The 22,909-nt window shown below is 36.9% G+C and overlaps 1 protein-coding gene across 5 annotated transcripts in view; it reads right to left on the minus strand.

Annotated features, from left to right (window-relative positions):
- Positions 1-22,909, minus strand: part of LOC138309316 (rho GTPase-activating protein 18-like) — a 76,751-nt gene that overhangs the window by 17,423 nt on the left and 36,419 nt on the right. For 3 of the 5 annotated variants that reach the window (XR_011206248.1, XM_069250491.1, XM_069250488.1), the window contains exons 2-4: positions 2,318-2,494; positions 1,077-1,139; positions 147-322 (exon numbers count right to left, since the gene is read on the minus strand). Coding sequence is in view for 4 of the 5 variants with exons in the window: in XM_069250491.1 (XP_069106592.1) it covers positions 147-322; positions 1,077-1,139; positions 2,318-2,432 (354 nt within the window). In the remaining variant the exon portion in view is untranslated. Of the gene's footprint in view, positions 1-146; positions 323-1,076; positions 1,140-2,317; positions 2,495-5,901; positions 6,076-18,072; positions 18,190-22,909 lie in introns of those variants that run through there. The other 2 variants (XM_069250489.1, XM_069250490.1) reach the window with 2 other exon arrangements.

Raw genomic sequence — 22,909 nt, forward strand, 5'->3', positions numbered from 1 at the left:
CTCAACTCAAAAATAATTATTGACTATCATATAGCCAGTTATTCTTGCAGGGATAATATTTTCACGATCTAAAACATTTTTCTTATTTATTTTTCTTGTTTAAAATTAAAATTGCGAAAATAAACAATTGTACGGTATATACTTACCCCATTTACCGTTTGCTGAGCTGGGAATATATCCCTCACATCAGTTTTGTTCTGTCTCTGCCGTTTTCGCATCGTGGTGCTAAGTGTATCGACACGTCGCTTAACAACCGCAGCCTGACTGGAGGTCAAGGTCGCAGTGACAGCCTCCATTTCATCATCGGTCACCCCGTGTCCATCTGTGTTGATACCAATATTTAGATAATTGAATTTCATGTCTCTTTTATCATAATTGTATGACTTAATATCACAGTCATTTACAGTCAAGTTTTTATTATTATTGTATTGTATTTGCCAGAGTATAAGCTAGCTGCTACTTTTTTCTCTGGAAATCCAGAGTGCAGCCTAATTTTTTATTCCAGTGCGACTTATATGTGGGCAAAAACTAAAATCAGACGATGTTTTGAACAAAAACAGTCATGATTCACATCTGAAATTTATAGGTAGTCGCTGGTTATTGCAGAAAAAGTGTTAAAAAGATACGATATGCAATGAAAATATGATCAGATGAACATAATTATGCATCAGATGCATGTTCAATCATAAAATGTTTTAAATCATCCTTATAGATGTATATATATACAGTGGACTGGCCATATCAGGATACAGATAGTCTGGAAAACTCACAATCCCGACCGAAATATCAGGGAATCTATTTGATCATTGATTTTGTTGGTGAAATTCAGCAGAAGGTAAAAATACTCTCAATTCAAATTATAACAGTGTGAGATTGGGTGGTGGGTGCCCAGATTATCGACAGTCCACTGTACATGTTTAAAATTTAGTATTTATATTAATCTAATTTTTATGTACAAGAAAGAACAAAAATAGTTGCCTTAAGATAAAAACAGAGAAATTTGGGAAGGTAAATACAATGTATCATGATTTGAAATGACATAAATGATTTAGTTTTTAATAGATAAACAAAGTTACCTTTGATTCGATTGACGACGGCGTCCAATCCAACTTCCTTTAGCCATTTAGCTTCCTGTTCCCCTGTCAAACATAAAATTTGATTTATAGATACGTGAATACAGAAAAAATATATGTACTATAGTGAAACCTACCTTATCAACCACCTCTGTATTAAGACTACCTGCTTATACCGTTTCCCGAAATAAGACCCCCCTCCCAGAAGAAATAAAGGTCAAAGTGGTTCCATTATTTGCGGACAACCCCCTGATTAATAACGATCATGAGGTTTGATCTTGGATTATTTAATGTCACTTTTCCTCATGACTCAAGACCTTGGGTGGTCTCATTATGGCTATTTAAGACACATTTTGATCTGTAATTTAAAGTCACTTTTCCTTGTTCCTTGGGTGGTCTTATAAGACAGGTTTCTGTATTTTAAAGTATATAATTATATATATTGCTATTACATATTTCACGTTTTATAAACATCTTCAAACTATATAACATCAAATGTTACTATATAGATACTTTCTACAAATAATTTTTGGTTTTCAAGTTGTTTGGTGGGTAGAAATATTTATGTTTAATGTGGGTAGAAATATTTATGTTTAATAAAAAAGACTATATTTATACAAGAATGTCAAACTTTCATGAATTGTTTTCGATACTCTTAGATCCTTATTTAATCCATGAAAACAAACACCAATAAGTATTGGGACTCTGAAAAATTGTACCAAACTCATATTCCAATGACATTTTTATAATACCCCCTCACAACAAAGTTAAGGGGTTTATACTAGAATTGGGTCGTCATACCCCTCCATCTGTCTGTAGACATAACTTTGTCTGGTGAACTCCTCCTAAACTACTTAACAGATTTTGATAAAATTTGGTACACAGAACCTTGAAATAAAGGGGAGTTGAGTAAACTATATAAGTTTCTGCAATTGTCACCTATTAATAATGTTATTACTAAATTTGTGCAGCAGGGGATATAAGTCGTCCACACTGGCGACAGTAATCTAGCTAGTGTTTTAACTGAAAGTCATTAATTATTGCCTGGGAACATTTACCACAGCTAGTTCTGCGTAAAAAATTGGATTTGCTCATTGGAATTTGCAGGTCATAAAACGATGTCAAATTCGGGGGTGGGGGGGGGGGTCGAAGATCTAAATTTCACTTTTTACTATATTCCTTTATGTAACAAACGGCAATTCATTTTCAGTCCATACTAAAGTCCGAGTCAAACCATAACCTACCATCTGGGGTTTTTGGAAGTTCGTCTTCTTCCTCTTCTTCATCTGGGTCTTTGTTACTCTCTATCTCATGGAACTCGGTCCAGTAGTCTTCCAGTGAGGATTTACTCACTGCCATGGTAACCGCAGGTCCTCATCCTGTGTCATGTGTTCTCAGGGGAAATAACTCTTTGTACCTGCCTGAAATATATAAAAAAAAAAATGTAAATATTACTATAGTAAATTTTTTGTATTAGTTTCAAAAAATTATTTGCTATGTTTTAGGGATTTCTTGACATGCACAAAGTATTTAATTATGGATCAATTAATCGCATAAGCGTAATAATAATAATGTGTTGGCAGTCTAAGAAACCTTATCATGATATGTTTTAGGTGTCAATGGCCATTTTTATGCAGTGCTTAACCTGATTCAAAATCTAACATGAGGGTTAAGACGACAAAATAATCCTTTCATCCGAATCAAACCTAAGTTTTATCATTTTATGTGGTTTTAATGCCACAAACACTAAGTGTCTTGGGAAAACATAGCATAAAATTCTAAGAATGTCTTTGTTTATCAAATTATCACCATTATACTTCTTGAAATCAAGCATGAAAATACAATTTACAAATAAGAATTAATCTTTAAGTGTCACAATATAAGAGGTACGTGTGTCTAATACAATACAATGGTTCGGGATCCCAAAACGACAAGAGTAATTAAAGTATAACTTTGAGTCATAATCATCGGATGGTGGGACTAATCAATGATAATTTGAACATTACCCACGTCGTTTTTGGATCTCGGAACCCTGCGAATTAATAATCATTATATACACAAAAACAAGATGCATTATCGCAATCAGAAAAATTGGTTACTTTCCGCAACAAGATATACCAAAGGGATCTTGGCACCCACAAAAGAATGATCTACATCTGACAGTGGGAAGATGGATCTTTTCTCTGCTTTTCAAACTTTTACTACATACTACAAATGAATTTTGAGAAAGATCCTTTCTTTACTTTCTGAGATAAATCGCAGTAACAAACTTCAATTATCAAAATCCAAGATGGCTACCTCTCGGCAATCTTGTTCATCGATTTGTCCCAAAATGCAATATGCACAACTGAGGTCCGAGGGGAACCTGCACATGACATTTGAGACAGATCGCTTCAGTACTTTCTGAGAAATAGCGGTAACAAGAATTGTTGACATACGGAAGGACAGACGGCTGGACGGACAAACCACGGCTGGACGGACGGACCACGGACGAAAGGCAAGCTAGAAATCCAGTCTATCGTGGTAATATTTGATACCAAAATTCACACTATTAGCAGAGTATCCTTTTAAATCCCTGTTATCATCATCTCTTTTATGGTAATTAGATCCCACTCCCATCCCCCTCCCCCCTCATCCCCCTCACTCCCTACACCACCCCCTCCTCTTCATCCCCTTACCCCTCTCATAATTATATCTATATATTTGATGTAGAAGTTCCCCTATGTGTCTGCTGAAATAAGAGATGTTCATATTATGTATTACTAGCTAGTGAGATCAGATATTAGAGTAATTTGGTCTCCTAATAACCATACAATGATCCTGCAGTAGCTTATGTTAAGTCCATCTAACATGTTGATCTGTACATCACAACACCTGTAATATAACACTAAATAAATATCCAGCACATATCAGCTAATTCTATCAATGATATTGGATTTAATGACAGAAGGGGGTTCTTATTGCAGGGCCATATGGAGATAAGCTCTTTATTGAAAGTGTAATACAATTAGTCCTTAAGGTATTGGCTGGTGAAATGGTAACATACTTGTTTCACCAATATATGGTTAGACTTGTATATTTGCATGGTAATAGGCTAGAGTTTAGACCAAAGAGTTTAAGTCTGACTGATCTCAGACAAAATGTCTTTGGGAAGTTTTTATTTGTTACGGTATCCTCATAGTGCCGTTATAAAGACAATTGGCACATTATATTATAATACTGTATATGACCCAATAATTCCCTCCCCCCCACTTTTAGAGCTTAATTTCACTTACAATGAATCAAATACAGACTGAAACAATGAAGACTGTGTTAAAGGTTTCTTTATTGATTTTTTATGCAGTGATCGATTGATTCATGACTTAATTATTTTGTACAATAACTTTATGAAAAGGCTAGCTAGGTCCTATTAATCACCCTATATTACTTACATATTTGAATTATTTAGCGCCCTGGGTGTTTATTGGGTAAAATACGGTAAGATTTATCTATATTAGACCACCAACAAATTCATATGTTTGTATAAATGTGTAAGATATCTATGGTGAATAGATGTTTGACTTATAATTCCAACCAGGCCCCGATTTCTCGAAACAAACTTAAATAAAAAACTGACTTAAGTCATAAATTTTCATTTAAGTTACATAAGGAGCAAAAACTTAAGTTTTGACTTAAGTCTGCACTTTTGTTTCGAGAAATCAGGGCCAGGTAGGTATGGTGATCTAGCTTTTAGTGGACTTGTTGCTCTAATGGCATGCTACAACTATATAAATAAAGCTGACAACATTAACATATTTGATCCAATAAGCGCCCCCTCACCCTTGTTCAGGCCTCAATTGCACTAACATGTATCTCTATTTCAAAACATAATGACAATCATCGTCGTACACTCACAGTTGAATATGAAAACTGTATTTATGTGCCATATTTTACAGCTTATAAACCACACTGGAACACATGTAAACCAAATTTACAATTTCAGGTAAAAAAGTTCAGATAACGGTTTCTAATCTTTTATAAATTTTTTGCAAATTGATTTATGGACATAGCTGCAACTTTTGTGAAAAGTTAGTCCTAATTTGGTCCTATTGCATGACCTCATTTTGTCCAATTTCTTAAGCGACATGGGCGCTTATTGTATCAAATACAATAAGATATATAACATGGACGTGTCCAGTAGTGAATGTCCGTGGTAGTCATTATTTTTTCCATTAATCATCTTTTATATACACATGCTTCATGTGTATGATCTCTATACTAACACTACAATCTAGATATTGATATATCCATACAGCATTACATTGTGATGGGTTATCACCTATTTCATGACTGTCAATAATAAAATGTCAAATTAATTAGAAGTGTGACAGCTGTGGCTGTTCACCACCTAACATTTTATACAGGCAATTACCAAAAGGTCAATTATCCCGTGTTTGTACTGGGATAAAAGTGAAAAATATCCATGTTTAACATGTAGAAATTTCTGGTATAAAATAATAATGTATTTGTCTTCTCAACCGATTGTTTGAGTTATGATACAGGTTTTCTTCCTTTTCTTTCAATGAAGTGTTATGATATGAGAGTGCAATTAATACAATGTTCACATGATACCATTTTGAGCATTGGAAGAATAATATTATTTATTTTTTTAACAAATTCTTTTATCATAGAAATATATGAAATCAAATTTCCTTAAATTGATAGTTACAATTTATATCCATTTCAGTTAGCTGTCACGAATTAAGGTGCGCTGTGGTGGACAAGTGGTTGATATTTCCCGACATATAACCACAAGTCCTCCACCTCTGGGTTGAGTGTTCGAACCTACGTGGACATGCAGTTGCCAGGTAAGGACCGTTGATTGGTGGTTTTCTTCCAGGTACTCTGGCTTTACTTTACTAATAAACCAGCTGGCACATCCTTAAATGACCCTGGCTGTAATCAAACAAAAACAAATATCCAAGATCAGTATCATGATCTTCTGTATTTACTAGTGTAATATATTTCATGATTAATGATGTGTATTAAGTCAAATATCAAATATGTACACTTCAAACATTTTAAAGAACTTTAAATGATAAATACAGGGCAATTATTGGGAGGAATATGGTAATTTTCTGAACAAATTAAGGGACAATTCGCCTGAATTCTGTCAATTGGAAAAGTCAAAGATGAAAAAAATTACACCTTTGAGTTTTCTCAAGAGTTTAAATCCACCTTTATCCACCGGTACCTGAACCAGCTTAAATAAACCCTGAACATAAGATGGTTTCAGGTAAACCAAAATGGAATCGTTGAAAATTCTGTGTCCGTCTAAGGACTCTTAGTAATATAGTGAAAGGGCTTAAATTATATCATGGATTTTATCATCAACAAATACCTATTGAATTATGTCACTATAATTTTAAACCCACGTGAGAGATAAATTATGTATATAATCAATCCATATACACTGATCAAAATAAATTGGTGTACATGTATTATTGTTCAGACACTATTTCAAATACGTGGGTGTGTGTTTACTGTTCAGCACAGAATAATGTTTACTCATGATAGCTAGGGATTATATCGTTGACATCTGATCTCTGGAAAGTTTATAATATAGAATAAAATTGATAGCATCATCAGAACTGAACACTATAAACAAACAATAGTTACCAGAGTACCCGGAGAAAAACCATTAACCAGCAGTCTTAAGCACTTGACCACCATAGCCCTAATACCCCCTGGTAATCACAACATGTTGAAACAAGTCTAATGGAGAGTATAAATAAACAGCAGATTAAGTTTACATTCATTTTGGTAGATTTTCGTTGTAAAAAGTCACAATTTTTGTATATTGTGTCCATATCTACATATATTGTCCATAGTTGTATCCATATCTACATATATTGTCCATAGTTGTGTCCATATCTACATATATTGTCCATGGTTGTGTCCATATCTACATATATTGTCCCACAGTTGTGTCCATATCTACATATATTGTCCACAGTTGTGTCCATATCTACATATATTGTCCACTAGTTGTGTCCATATCTACATATATTGTCCACAGTTGTGTCCATATCTACATATATTGTCCATAGTTGTGTCCATATCTACATATATTGTCCATAGTTGTGTCCATATCTACATATATTGTCCACAGTTGTGTCCATATCTACATATATTGTCCACAGTTGTGTCCATATCTACATTTCCATGTTTGTCCATCTAGTTGTGTCCATATCTACATGTATTGTCCATAGTTGTGTCCATATCTACATATATTGTCCATAGTTGTGTCCATATCTACATATATATTGTCCATAGTTGTGTCCATATCTACATATATTGTCCATAGTTGTGTCCATATCTACATATATTGTCCATAGTTGTGTCCATATCTACATATATTGTCCATAGTTGTGTCCATATCTACATATATTGTCCATAGTTGTGTCCATATCTACATATATTGTCCATAGTTGTGTCCATATCTACATATATTGTCCATAGTTTATGTCCATATCTACATATATTGTCCATAGTTGTGTCCATATATCTACATATATTGTCCATAGTTGTGTCCATATCTACATATATTGTCCATAGTTTGTGTCCATATCTACATATATTGTCCATATGTTGTGCTTCCAAACTACATATAATGTCCATAGCTCTTTTTGAGTCCAAATCAAACATCCGAAATTGTCCATCGAGCTTGTGTATTTACTCTGCTGATAATATGTACATATGTAATGTCTGTACCAAGACACGGACATATATTGTAGTATATCCCTTTTCGTCTAATCAACATATGTATAATTCCATTGTATAGATGTCCGCAATCAACTACATAGATATGTAGTTGACCATAGCTGTTGTCCTTCTCAGGTGCCTTAACAAATATTGTTCCATAATGGCTTTGGGGAGAATCTCCTATATAATCTTGACAGAATAGTTGTGATCATAATATCAACATTGATTTTTCCCTCAGCGTTAGTGAGTCATAATTACATGATAGTAATAGGACCCCATAGTTGTGGTATCTCAATACTGATCTACATATCTGGTTGTCCATAAGTAGTGTCCGATATCTACCTATATTGTGTGTCTCATAGATGTGTCCTATGTCTACTAGTATTCCATAGAGACCACATATATATGTCCAATAGTGTAAGTCTCATACTCTACATATCTTGTCCCTATAGTTAATTGTCATATCGTACATATATTGTCCATAGTTGTGTCCATATCTTATAGTATCCATCATGGATTTTGTCCATATACAGGATATTGTCCGCATAGTTGTGTCCATATCTACATATATTGTTCCCATAGTTTGTGTCCCATAATCTACGTGTATAGTATATCAGTTTGTCCCATATATACATGGGGGTCCATAGCTGTCCATATCTACATAATTGTCCATCAGATGTGTCCATATCTACATATATTGTCCCATAGATTCGTGTCCATATCTACATATATTGTCCATAGTTGTGTCCATATCTACATGTATTGGTCCATGTATATCAGTTGGTTGTGTCCTCCATATCTGTACATGTATTCGTCTATAGTTGTCATCCATATCTACATATATTGTCCATAGGTTGTGTCTCATATCTACATATAGTTGGTCCATAGTTGTGTCCATATCTACATATATTGTCTATAGTTGTGTCCATATCTACATATATTGTCCATAGTTGTGTCCATATCTACATGTATTGTCTATAGTTGTAGTCCATATCTACATATATTGTCCAATCTACATATAGTTTGTGTCCATATCTACATGTATTGTCCATAGTTTGTGTCCATATCTACATATATTGTCCATAGTTGTGTCCATATCTACATATATTGTCCATAGTTGTGTCCATATCTACATGTATTGTCCATAGTTGTGTCCATATCTACATATATTGTCCATAGTTGTGTCCATATCTACATATATTGTCCATAGTTGTGTCCATATCTACAATATTATTGTCCATAGTTGTGTCCATATCTACATATATTGTCCATAGTTGTGTCCATATCTACATATATTGTCCATAGAGTTGTGTCCATATCTACATATATTGTCCATAGTTGTGTCCATATCTACATATATTGTCCATAGTTGTGTCCATATCTACATATATTGTCCATAGTTGTGTCCATATCTACATATATTGTCCATAGTTGTGTCCATATCTACATATATTGTCCATAGTTGTGTCCATATCTACATATATTGTCCATAGTTGTGTCCATATCTACATATATTGTCCATAGTTGTGTCCATATCTACATATATTGTCCATAGTTTGTGTCCATATCTACATATATTGTCCATAGTTGTGTCCATATCTACATATATTGTCCATAGTTGTGTCCATATCTACATATATTGTCCATAGTTGTGTCCATATCTACATATATTGTCCATAGTTGTGTCCATATCTACATATATTGTCCATAGTTGTGTCCATATCTACATATATTGTCCATAGTTGTGTCCATATCTACATATATATATTGTCATATATAGTTGTGTCCATATCTACATATATTGTCCATAGTTGTGTCCATATCTACATATATTGTCCATAGTTGTGTCCATATCTACATATATTGTCCATAGTTATGTCCATATCTACATATATTGTCCATAGTTGTGTCCATATCTACATATATTGTCCATAGTTGTGTCCATATCTACATATATATTGTCCATAGTTGTGTCCATATCTACATATATTGTCCATAGTTTTGTGTCCATATGTCTACATATATTGTCCATAGTTGTGTCCATATCTACATATATTGTCCATAGTTGTGTCCATATCTACATATATTGTCCATAGTTGTGTCCATATCTACATATATTGTCCATAGTTGTGTCCATATCTACATATATTGTCCATAGTTGTGTCCATATCTACATATATTGTCCATAGTTGTGTCCATATCTACATATATTGTCCATAGTTGTGTCCATATCTACATATATTGTCCATAGTTGTGTCCATATCTACATATATTGTCCATAGTTGTGTCCATATCTACATATATTGTCCATAGTTGTGTCCATATCTACATATATTGTCCATAGTTGTGTCCATATCTACATATATTTGTCATTTACCATAGTTGTGTCCATATCTACATATATTGTCCATAGATGTGTCCATGTCTTCATACATACATTATTGCAATGAGTTATAGGTAATGATATCATGACATATATTGCCACTTGTCAAGTCCAACTAAGAATTTGAATCTCATTATGGTTGTACCGATAGTTGCTTGACAAGACTACTGACCACTGGTCAGTTAATTTTCTCCATTTACTCCAGATTTCCTCCAACAATAAAGCTGGCACATTCATAAATGACCATTCAGTATTTGCACATTACAGAGTTATCTTCTCTTGATTGTGATATCGTGTGTTTGCGAGTGTGATATCAAATACAATTCTAAGAGAAAATGACGTGAATATTACTCACAAAATAATGACATCACAATTGATACCTTTTTACCCGCAAGTATATCCATAATATGAAAAGACAGAATAGACATTAAACCAACCATTGTTGTTAAAGATTGTTTTGGTTTTCTAAATTTCTTTATTGTTTTGTTACAAACTGTGCATAAGGACATCTCTTATCTTACATATTCAAAATTAATAAAATATGATTCCTTGGTGATACAATTGTTGATGAATTATTGACATTTTAGACTCCATATAACCAAGCTGTAATTGTCACCTGAATACAGGTGTTACCTGAGTATTAAAGCAACAGCTGGCACATTGTTATCAACTGGAAATTAAAGTCGGTGCAACACGAACTAATGCAGCCCAACTCCCCCACGCTTGGATTCTAGCTTAATCAATTGATCCTACTTTAATTATTTCCATCATACCTTAAAGAACATTTTTTTATATTTCAAAAATTACACGGACAGGTAATTCAGAAATTACAAAAATAGATAATTAGACATGTTAAATTAATTGGACGGCATGGTTGTTAAATTTTGGGCTTGAGATATCCCAGAGAAATCATGATTTTCACTGAAGAAAACACCAAACGCTTTTATCACGATTCAGTAGAAAAGTAAACTTAGCCAAGATAATTAAGTTTAAGAACAGCAAACCTTAACCTGTATAGGTCAGTTTGGTCCATTGAGCCTCTTAAAATTCTCAAAATCCAGAATTTTCCTCGTCAACAATTTTTAACCAAAATTATTGGAGAAAGCAATGTCAGTTGTTGCGGTTAAGTTTTTCAACACTTGAACCAAAACTTAACCTGGCCATTTCAGCCAATTGTGAAATTCTTATAATTTCTTCCTTAAAATGATTGTCATTTATCCATCACAAAAATTATCATCCGACAATATCTCTTTACACACTGTTGACATAACTCCTTTGTCCCACGTTAATAAATATATGTACACTGTGCCGTGCAATCCCGTAGGTTAAAATGTAATTAACTGAATTTTAAAAGGGTTTTTTAAATTAGCATATTTGGAAAAATCGCAACTTTTACACTGTGGATCAACATTTCAAGGACATACCAGTTTAATGGCGGAGGATTAAGCCGGAGTACCACGAGAAAACCACCGGCCAGCTATCAGTTTGTCAGAAAACTTGACCCCACATAGGATTCGAACTCGCAACCTAGAGGTCTGAGGAGGTTTTGTTGTAATTGTGTTGGGTATCTTAACCACTCGGCCACCATGCATGGTCCCTCTATACTGGCCTTGATCAGAATTATTATAGAATATGTGCCTATGTAACAGGAGAGTAGAAAATGCAGCGGCCAGACCTGTATTTGAACCCAGGACCTCTGAATACTAGCCAAATGCTTTACCGCTGAGCTACCTGGTCACTGATGATCGATGATCAACCCAGTCCAATCCCTCTACATTTATACTGGTCTGTAAGCTTGTATCTAGGATAACTCAATTGTCTCTCAGAGGCATTTAACCCGACATTAAACCCGACATTTAACCTGACCTTTGACCTTTTCAGCTGACTCATAATATGGTACTTATACACTTATTTATATATTAAGTGATTATCATTCATTTAAGCTTCATTGATATACCTGACTTTCTCGTTCTGATCCGGTTAACGTATGTACATGTACAATACCTGATATGAAAGCAAAATGACTTTCACTATACAGGTATAATTAATGTCTAGCGTATTTGACACAATAAGCCCCCATTCCTATAAGTACCCCTCCCCTTTTTGAAGCCAATTTCACTCACCTCAATTCAAAAGCAGATCCTACGTAGCTCATACAGGTCTACTAAAATTTCAAATTGATTTCAATCAAACTAAGACTGAGCTGAAAATGATATATACTGATCAAAACTCTGACAAGTTTAGTAGACATTGTATAGTACTGTATTCGACCCAATAAGCGCCCATGTCCCTATTAAAGCACCCCTCCCCTTTTTGAAGCCAATTTCACTCACCTCAATTCAAAAGCAGATCCTACGTAGCTTCTAAAGGTCTACTAAAATTTTAAATTGATTTCAATCAAACACAGACTGAGCTAAAAATGATATATACTGACCAAAACTCTGACAAGTCTAGTAGACATTGTTAGTACTGTATTCGACCCAATAAGCGCCCATGTCCCTATTAAAGCACCCCTCCCCCTTTTTGAGGCCTCAATTTCCATTGCCAAGGTATAAATAAAGACCATAGCTAGACAAAACTGTATAGATTTGCTATTCAATTTCAACTTATTAGCACCTTTGCATTTTTTTTCATTTTTAAATGCCCTTGGCACTTATTGGGTTGAATACGGTAAATGAACACTGTAACTTAAGGATAACTATAAATAAAGGCAATATCATCGTAAACAAAACATGAACACGTACAATTGCTTTGTGTATCATTGTAGAATTTTTTTTGTTTTCTTTCTATTGAATTCAAATTTCAGTATCTCTTTGCTTACAAGTTCAAGCATTCAGGCCTTGTGACAGTTCAGTTAAGATAAACCATAATGCATGGTGATGTTCAAAAGCAGCTGTTAGTGTTGACTGGTACCGGTGTTGAATGGGAGATCTATTTGAAGATGAATAAAGGTTCTGACAATATTTCTCTATTGATAATAGATCTTTTCATCTGCTAAGAATAACTTGCAGTGACTTTAAAATTCTTGTATCAGGTACTGAATTCTGTTAAATACCTTTATGGTGAGAAGTTATACGTCTGGAGGACAAATTTCTAAGGACAAAAGGATGTTTATAATAATTACATGTATTATCGTATTCGACCCAATTTCTTCCCATTTTTGTAGGCCTCAATTTGAATTGCTCAGGCATATTAAAAAACAAGAGGCCCATGGGCCTTTACGGTCATCTGACTCATGGCACAAAACAACAAAGTCACAGTATAAAGTAGTGGTTAACAATTAATATAAATAATACAAGGAACTCCTTAGTTGAATATGTAAGTTTCTGAAATAGGTAAATGTCATTTGTTGAAAAAACTTGGTTGCCCTTCATCCATATATGGTTGTAACCCATTCAAGGATTAATATAAGGAGTCAGATTTTAAAGCCAAATTTCAGCTAAGCTCCCAGTTTGGACCTCCGCCGTACTATCCCCATGGGTCTTAGCCTGGTCCTTTATAAAATATGATTGTCCTCACCTAAAGTTCCCCCTTCTGAATCAATTAAAACCCCTTTAGACCAATTTTCATTGAGATCTGAAATGAACCCCAACACAGGAAGTGGGCCAGCAGCCATCTTGAAATACCAAAATTTTTACGAAAATGTTTGCATGTTGTTCGGCATCAATTAAAACCCCTATAGACCAATTTTCATTAAGATCAGAGACTGAAACCTTAAAACAGGAAGTGGGCCAGCGGCCATCTTGGAATACAATAATCTTTACGAAAATGTTTGCACGTTGTTCGGCATCAATTAAAACCCCTATAGACCAATTTTCATTGAGATCAGAGAGTGAAACCTGAAAACAGGAAGTGGGCCAGCTAAAATTAAGAAAATTTGCCCTTTTGGGGCCCCACCCCTCAGCCCCTAGAGGTCGGACCAGGCTCATTTATATAAAATATGATTGCCCTTCCCCAATGATGTTTAACACCAAATATAAATGAAATCCATCCAAGGATGAAGGAGGAGTAGGATTTTTAAAGCTTAAAATAAGAAAGTTTGCCCTTTTGGGGCCCCATCCCTCAGCCCCTAGGAGTCGGACCAGGCTCATTTATATAAAACATGATTGTCCTTGCCCAATGATGTTTCACACTAAATATAAATGAAATCCATCCAAGGATGAAGGAGGAGTAGAATTTTAAAGCTTAAAATAAGATAATTTGCCCTTTTGGGGCCCCACCCCTCAGCCCCTAGGGGTCGGACCTATCTCAAATATATAAAATATGAATGTCCTTACCTAATGATGTTTCACACTAAATATGGATGAAATCCATCCAATGAGGAAGGAGGAGTAGGAATTTAAAGCTAAAATAAGAAAAATTTGCCCTTTTGGGGCCACACCCCTCAGCCCCTAGGGGTCGGACCAGGCTCATTTATATAAAATATGATTTTCCTTCCCCAATGATGTTTCAAACCAAATATGGATGAAATCCATCCAAGGATCAAGGAGGAGTAGGATTTTAAAGCTAAAATTAAGAAAATTTGCCCTTTTGGGGCCTCGCCCCTCTGACCCTAGGGGTCAGACCAGGCTCATTTATATAAAATATGATTGTCCTTCCCTAATGAAGTTTCACACCAAATATGGATGAAATCCATCCAAGGATGAAGGAGGAGTAGGATTTTAAAGCTAAAGTTAAGAAAATTTGCCCTTTTGGTGCCCCACCTCTCAGCCCCTAGGGGTCGGACCAGGCTCATTTATATAAAATATGATTGTCCTTCCCTAATGAAGTTTCACACCAAATATGGATGAAATTCATCCAAGGAGGAAGGAGGAGTAGGAATTTAAAGCTAAAATATGAAAATTTGCCCTTTTTGAGCCCAACCCCTCAGCCTCTAGGGGTCGGACCCGGCTCATTTATATAAAATATGATTGTCCTTCCCCAATGATGTTTCAAACCAAATATGGATGAAATCCATCCAAGGATGAAAGAGGAGTAGGATTTTAAAGCTAAAATTATGAAAATTTGCCCTTTTGGGGCCCCGCCCCTCTGACCCCAGGGGTCGGACCAGGCTAATCTATATAAAATATGATTTTCCTTCCCTAATGAAGTTTCACACCAAATATGGATGAAATCCATCCAAGGATGAAGGAGGAGTAGGATTTTAAAGCTTAAAATAAGAAAATTTGCCCTTTTGGTGCCCCACCTCTCAGCCCCTAGGGGTCGGACCAGGCTCATTTATATAAAATATGATTGTCCTTCCCCAATGATGTTTCAAACCAAATATAGATGAAATCCATCCAAGGATAAAGGAGGAGTAGGATTTTAAAGCTAAAATTAAGAAAATTTGCCCTTTTGGTGCCCCACCTCTCAGCCCCTAGGGGTCGGACCAGGCTCATTTATATAAAATATGATTGTCCTTCCCCAATGATGTTTCAAACCAAATATAGATGAAATCCATCAAAGGATAAAGGAGGAGTAGGATTTTAAAGCTAAAATTAAGAAAATTTGCCCTTTTGGGCCCCCGCCCCTCTGACCCTAGGAGTCGGACCAGGCTCATTTATATAAAAATATGATTGTCCTTCCCTAATGAAGTTTCACACCAAATATGGATGAAATCCATCCAAGGATGAAGGAGGAGTAGGATTTTAAAGCTAAAATTAAGAAAATTTGCCCTTTTGGGGCCCCGCCCCTCTGACCCTAGGAGTCGGACCAGGCTCATTTATATAAAATATGATTGTCCTTCCCTAATGAAGTTTCACACCAAATATGGATGAAATCCATCCAAGGATGAAGGAGGAGTAGGATTTTAAAGCTAAAATTAAGAAAATTTGCCCTTTTGAGGCCCTGCCCCTCTGACCCTAGGGGTCGGACCAAGCTCATTTATATAAAATATGATTGTCCTTCCCTAATAAAGTTTCACACCAAATATGGATGATGAAATCCATCCAAGGATGAAGGAGGAGTAGGATTTTAAAAGCTTAAAATAAGAAAATTTGCCCTTTTGGTGCCCCACCTCTCAGCCCCTAGGGGTCGGACCAGGCTCATTTATATAAAATATGATTGTCCTTCCCCAATGATGTTTCAAACCAAATATGGATGAAATCCATCAAAGAATGAAGGAGGAGTAGGCTTTTGTATAAATAGTCTTACGCACGACGCACGGCGCACGGCGCACGGCGGACGGCGGACGGCGGACGGCGCACGGCGCACGATGACGGACGAAACGCGATGACAATAGGTCATCCTGACCTTCGGTCAGATGACCTAAAAATTACACAAAACTGTATAGATTTGCAAATATTTCGTCTTATTAGTAACTATTCATTTTTTCAATGTTTCAAACGCCCTGTTCCCTTATTGGATCAAATACGGTACATATACAGGTACAGACATCCCTAAATGTAGATACATGTATATGTATGTACCAAAAACCACCTTATATTGACAATGAATAAAATTTGCACTTTCTTGGCAAACAACTTTTTCACTGCTTTTTAATTAATTTCACAGTATCGACACATATAAATGGTTCTAATATACCAGTATACAATGTATTTGAAACTTTTCTGTGCTGATAATTTTTCTCAATTTCATAATGCCTACGTAATATACAAATTTTGTATCCATTGGGTTATAATGTTTGTACTGTTGTGGGGCAAAAATGCACAGATAGATGGACTACTGAACATTAGAAATGTTGAATACTTCTTGTATCTACCTCAGATTCCTCCTCCAAATCTCGCCGACCAGCACCCTCAGGACGTTGGATACCTCTGACACCCACTTCATGTACATTAGAAATGTTAGTTAAGTTACTAGTTTATCGCCTACATGACTCTGTCTATTAGAAATGACATCACAAGTGGACTACTTTTGTCATATGATGCAGCAGTTAATATGGCCCCATTAATCCAGAATCACGGACACATACTCCTCCTTTGGAAGAGGACTAATTAACATGTAACATGTATATATACCGCAGTCTCCTAAAACACGCACCTCGCACAACATACACGCAGCACACCGCATACATGGGAGGCTGTCCTTACATGACCATGGCTGTTGATGGGATGTTAATTAATCAAACAAACAAACAATTAACACACAACATCTCGTTCTACTATATTGGCATCACCTGTCAAGTACCTGTACAATTATAAATTGTTCACCCCTGAAGACACATTTAGGCTCTTCCAAATCAAAGACTAGATCAGTCCATTGTGAAATGTCAGGAGTTATTGATTTAACCCTCCTTCAAGCAACTAATTTTGTATAAAGACCACCTGCATAAAAGGACGACTTTCTTTTGGTACTGAATAAGCAATATCTGATCTTGACCTTTGTTTAAAGACAATTTGGCTATATAAAGAAAAAATATATTTCTTTGCCTTTTTTAGAGGTAGTCTTTATACACAGGTTTGATTTATTCACCTCAGCTCTAAGACACTGGGTTTGGTCACATGCAGCAACAAATAGAATATAGGAGTGGAAAAATGCACTGCCAGCTGGCTTGGGTAGACTGCATCATCCATCCGAGACCTTAACTTGTAGATATAAGACTTTCACAGCAGTGTTCTTCACTAGATTATCTCCCCTAGTTGGGAATCTAGAATCAGACATCTAGCAGAGACAAAAAATGTAGAGGTTTTTTTTCAATATTCTAGAATCTGAGGTAGCCAGTCTATAGCCTTGGGCATGAATTTCAATCATAATACTTCAGGAGGCTTTACCTAAAATCATTACACAGATTTCAGTGATTTACGAACATGCCTATACGAGTCCTGATCTTAGATTTTCCTGTGGGACTCACCAAAATTTTGGAAACCCACTATATATATCTCTATTTACTGGGACTATATCAAAGTTAGAAAACTAATGTTCTGGACTCACCTTTAAAAATCCTACATGAATTACTGGATTTATACACCCTGGTTAGCTAGCATTCATCTATGTAGTTGTTTATTCAAAAACTGGTTTTATACCTTTATACATATTTTAAGCATCCTGGTTAAAACGAACGATGATAAGCCAAACCTGTTTCAAATAAAGAGACAATTTTACTGAACTACCGTCCTCGTCAAATTATTTAAAGATAGTGAACAGTCATGCAGTGTTGGATGCCAGCTAGCACATGAACAGGTAAACCTAGAATATGTACCTGTACAGGTAAGCACAGGTAAGCACAGGTAACATAGGGTTATCAAGTTCTTTTAAATACTTTTACTCATCAATCTCACTAGTTACATAAAATTTGTTTAAAGATTGCATAATGATTTTTTGGAACACAGACATTTCTGCATGAATACAAACTAGAATTTACATAAATAGGGTGAAAAACTGAGTAAGAGCTAGAGCTAAGAAAATTATTCTCAAGTTTAATTTAAACATGGCAAGGATTTTCAAGTGATAAGGATATTTGTCACAGTCTATTTAAGTTACTGAAAACCACATGAGATGCCTATGAACTGGGAATAAAAACCATTTTTTTCAACAATACAAATTGCCTTATCGAGTCAACTAAAACACCAAAGTAAAGTAATTTCACGGCATCCAATCCTTGCTTTAAGGACGGAAGATTTAGAAGAAATGTGTTGAGTTTTCATTAAACAAGAGCTGTTGGAGAACAGCAAAGCTCGCCTATTCAGAAGAAGTTGATGTTCAAGTATTTACTATTTAAACATGGAAATATGACAAATTAAGGGACTCAAAAAACAAGAGGCCCAGAGGGCCTGTATCGCTCACCTGGTTTGAAATGCCAAGTAATGTTCTGAATACAGGTTCATTGTTTCTTTTCTGAAGGAATTTTTATATTAACCTATAAATCCCCTATTGGGTCCCACCCCTCCTGCCCCCAGGGGGTCAGAGCCAAAATTTATACAAGTTCTGTTCCCCTTCCCCCAAGGATGTTTATGGCAAAATTTGGTCACAATCCAAGCAAAACTCTAGGACAAGTAGCGATTTAAAGGATTTACCTCTATTTCCCCTATTGGGCCCCGCCCCTCCTGCCCCCGGGGGGTCAGAACCAAACTTTATACAAGTTCTGTTCCCCTTCCCCCAAGGATGTTTGTTGGCCAAATTTGGTTACAATCCATGCAGAACTCTAGGACAAGTAGCGATTTATAGGATTTACCTCTATTTCCCCTCTTGGGCCCCAACCGTCCTGCCCCCGGGGGACCAGAGCCAAAATTTATACAAGTTCTGTTCCCCTTCCCCCAAGGATGTTTGTGGCCAAATTTGGTTACATTTCATGTAGAACTCTATGACTAGTAGCGATTTAAAGGATTTACCTCTATTTCCCCTATTGGGCCCCGCCCCTCCTGCCCCCGGGGGACCAGAGCCAAAATTTATACAATTTCTGTTCCCCCTCCCCCAAGGATGTTTGTGGCCAAATTTGGTTACAATCCATGCAGAACTCTATGACTAGTAGCGATTTAAAGGATTTACCTCTATTTCCCCTATTGGGCCCCGCCCCTCCTGCCCCCTAGGACCAGAGCCAAAATTTATACAAACTCAGTTCTTATTCTCCCAAGGATACTGGCCAAATTTGGTTACATTCCATGCAAAACTCTATGACTAGTAGCGATTAAAAGGATTTACCTCTATTTCCCCTATTGGGCCCCACCCCTCCAGCCCCCGGGGGACCAGAGCCAAAATTTATACAAGTTCTGTTCCCCTTCCCCCAAGGATGTTTGTGGCCAAATTTGGTTACATTTCATATAGAACTCTATGACTAGTAGCGATTTAAAGGATTTACCTCTATTTCCCCTATTGGGCCCCGCCCCTCCTGCCCCCGGGGGACCAGAGCCAAAATTTATACAAGTTCTGTTCCCCTTCCCCCAAGGATGTTTGTGGCCAAATTTGGTTACATTTCATGTAGAACTCTATGACTAGTAGCGATTTAAAGGATTTACCTCTATTTCCCCTATTGGGCCCCGCCCCTCCTGCCCCGGGGGACCAGAGCCAAAATTTATACATTTCTGTTCCCCTTCCCAAAGGGATGTTTGTGGCCAAATTTGGTTACATTCCATTCAGAACTCTATGACTAGTAGTGATTTAAAGGATTTACCTCTATTTCCCCTATTGGGCCCCGCCCCTCCTGCCCTGGGGGACCAGAGCCAAAATTTATACAAGTTCTGTTCCCCTTCCCCCAAGGATGTTTGTGGGCAAATTTGGTTACATTCCATTCAGAACTCTAGGACAAGTAGCGATTTATAGGATTTACCTCTATTTCCCCTATTGGGCCCCGCCCCTCCTGCCCCCCCCGGAGGTCAGAGCCAAAATTTATACAAGTTCTGTTCCCCTTCCCCCAAGGATGTTTGTGGCCAAATTTGGTTACATTCCATTCAGAACTCTATGACTAGTAGCGATTTAAAGGATTTACCTCTATTTCCCCTATTGGGCCCCACCCCTCCTGCCCCTGGGGGATCAGAGCCAAAATTTATACAAGTTCTGTTCCCCCTCCCCCATGGATGTTTGTGGCCAAATTTGGTTACAATCCATGCAGAACTCTAGGACAAGTAGCGATTTATAGGATTTACCTCTATTTCCCCTATTGGGCCCCGCCCCTCCTGCCCCCGGGGGGTCAGTGCCAAAATTTATACAAGTTCTGTTCCCCCTCCCCCAAGGATGTTTGTGGCCAAATTTGGTTACAATCCATGCAGAACTCTAGGACAAGTAGCGATTTATAGGATTTACCTCTATTTCCCCTATTGGGCCCCGTCCCTCCTGCCCCCGGGGGGGTCAGTGCCAAAATTTATACAAGTTCTGTTCCCCCTCCCCCAAGGATGTTTGTGGCCAAATTTGGTTACAATCCATGCAGAACTCTATGACTAGTAGTGATTTAAAGGAAATGTTGACGGACGGACGGACGGACGGACGGACGGACGGACGGACGGACGACGGACGCCGCGCCATGACATAAGCTCACCGGCCCTTCGGGCCAGGTGAGCTAAAAACCTAAAGGGCCCCAAATTGGTTGTATTATCACGTACAGTATCCATATACATTAGGAAAATAAAATCATAAACATTTATGATGACTTAGCTTAAGCTTAAAGTTATATGGTCTATCACTTTCGCTCTTTTTGTCATAGTAAAAACTGTTTAAGTGTTATACACATTTTCCCCCGTCTGTCCGAGGTTTAAACTTTCTACTTTTACCACTTTTTATAAAGTTGCAGCACTGGAAGTATTTTTAATTATAGAAGTAAAAAATCTTTTTATCGTGTACACGTCAAAAATAAGCTCCAAAGATGCCGAATCATTCCGAACTCTTCCGAACATCGTCACAACAATCTTGAAGTAACACGAGAGTTGTGAAACCAAATGTCAACAATTTTTTTTCATAAACAAAACATGCGGTTGACCTCAGCAAACTGGATCTACAAAGAAAATAATGCTTGCACATTACAATATTTAATACACATAATATTCAGGGGCGTAGGAAGCGGGGGGGGCCGGGGGGGGGGGGGCAAAACATGTCTTTTTGCCCCCCCATTTTCGCCGACTGAAATGTTCTAAAAATGCATATTTGAAAGAAAAAAGAGTCCTCCTGCACAATTTTCGTACTTCATTCTAAAAAAATTTCCGCTGTGCGGCGCATTTCCTAAAACGTTCAAGCACATAATGTTCAAACCTTTAATAGTAGTAATTCAATACACATGAACTACCCTAAAAATGTCCATTAAGGGATTCTACGTACTGCATTTGTATTTCAAAAATGTCTCTTAAAAGATTACTTTGTTTATATGTCTTAGCAAGACAATTAATTCATTATTATTTTGAGTTACAAAACAATGTGCCGATGGTGTGAAGCCAGTATGTTCAAATCGAGCAGGGCTGCACAATGATATGACGACACAATTATCACAATTAACATTTTTAAATGCAGGTTACTTTAAATCGAAAAATTACCATGGTAAGAACGCTTTAATATCATTAAAATACATCGTTAAACATTCTAAAATCGTAATTTTTTTCCTGGAGGAGACCCCCGGACCCCCCCAAACTCCAAAATCTCGCGTATTCGGACGCTCGCAAATTCATCAAAATGCATTGTAAAACTCATCTTAGCCATTCTAAATCGTAATATTTTTTCATGGGAAAGACCCCCGAACCCCCATAACACCAAAATCTCACGCTTTCGGGCGCTCGCAAAATCATCAAAATACACTGTAAAATTCATCTCAGCCATTCTAAATCGTAATATTTTTCCCGGAGTCGGCCCCCAGACCCCAAAATCTCGCGCCTTCGGCGCTCACACGCTAATTTGGCCAGTTTTCGTTAATTTCCTTTTAGCGACCCCACTGTCTATAAATGTGTACAAGGATTATATTTAATGATATATGAAAAAAGTATATAAAGTATATATGGTTGTGTGTTGAATTAATCTCCTCCTGTAGGTGCGGCGGGGGGGGTGGGGGGGTGGGGGGGGGGGGGGGGGGGGGGGGGGGGGGGGGGGGGGGGGGGTTACAAAATATTGAGGACCTTTGGCCCCCCCATTACGTTTCATCTTCCTACGCCACTGATATTGAATTACGGCAATGTGTGAATTAGATGTTTCAAATACTCGCTCTGTGGACATATACCAGCACGATTTGCTCATATTAGCCAGAAGGAAAACGTAAACAAACACATGTGCGCTTACGCTAGTTACCTGGATCACCACGTGCAGGACGTGTGGACACAAGTCACGCGGTACGATTTGGAATGCCGACAAAAGCCGAAGG

Source organism: Argopecten irradians, chromosome 15, assembly GCF_041381155.1.
Source record: "Argopecten irradians isolate NY chromosome 15, Ai_NY, whole genome shotgun sequence".
In the NCBI taxonomy this organism is placed as follows: domain Eukaryota; kingdom Metazoa; phylum Mollusca; class Bivalvia; order Pectinida; family Pectinidae; genus Argopecten; species Argopecten irradians.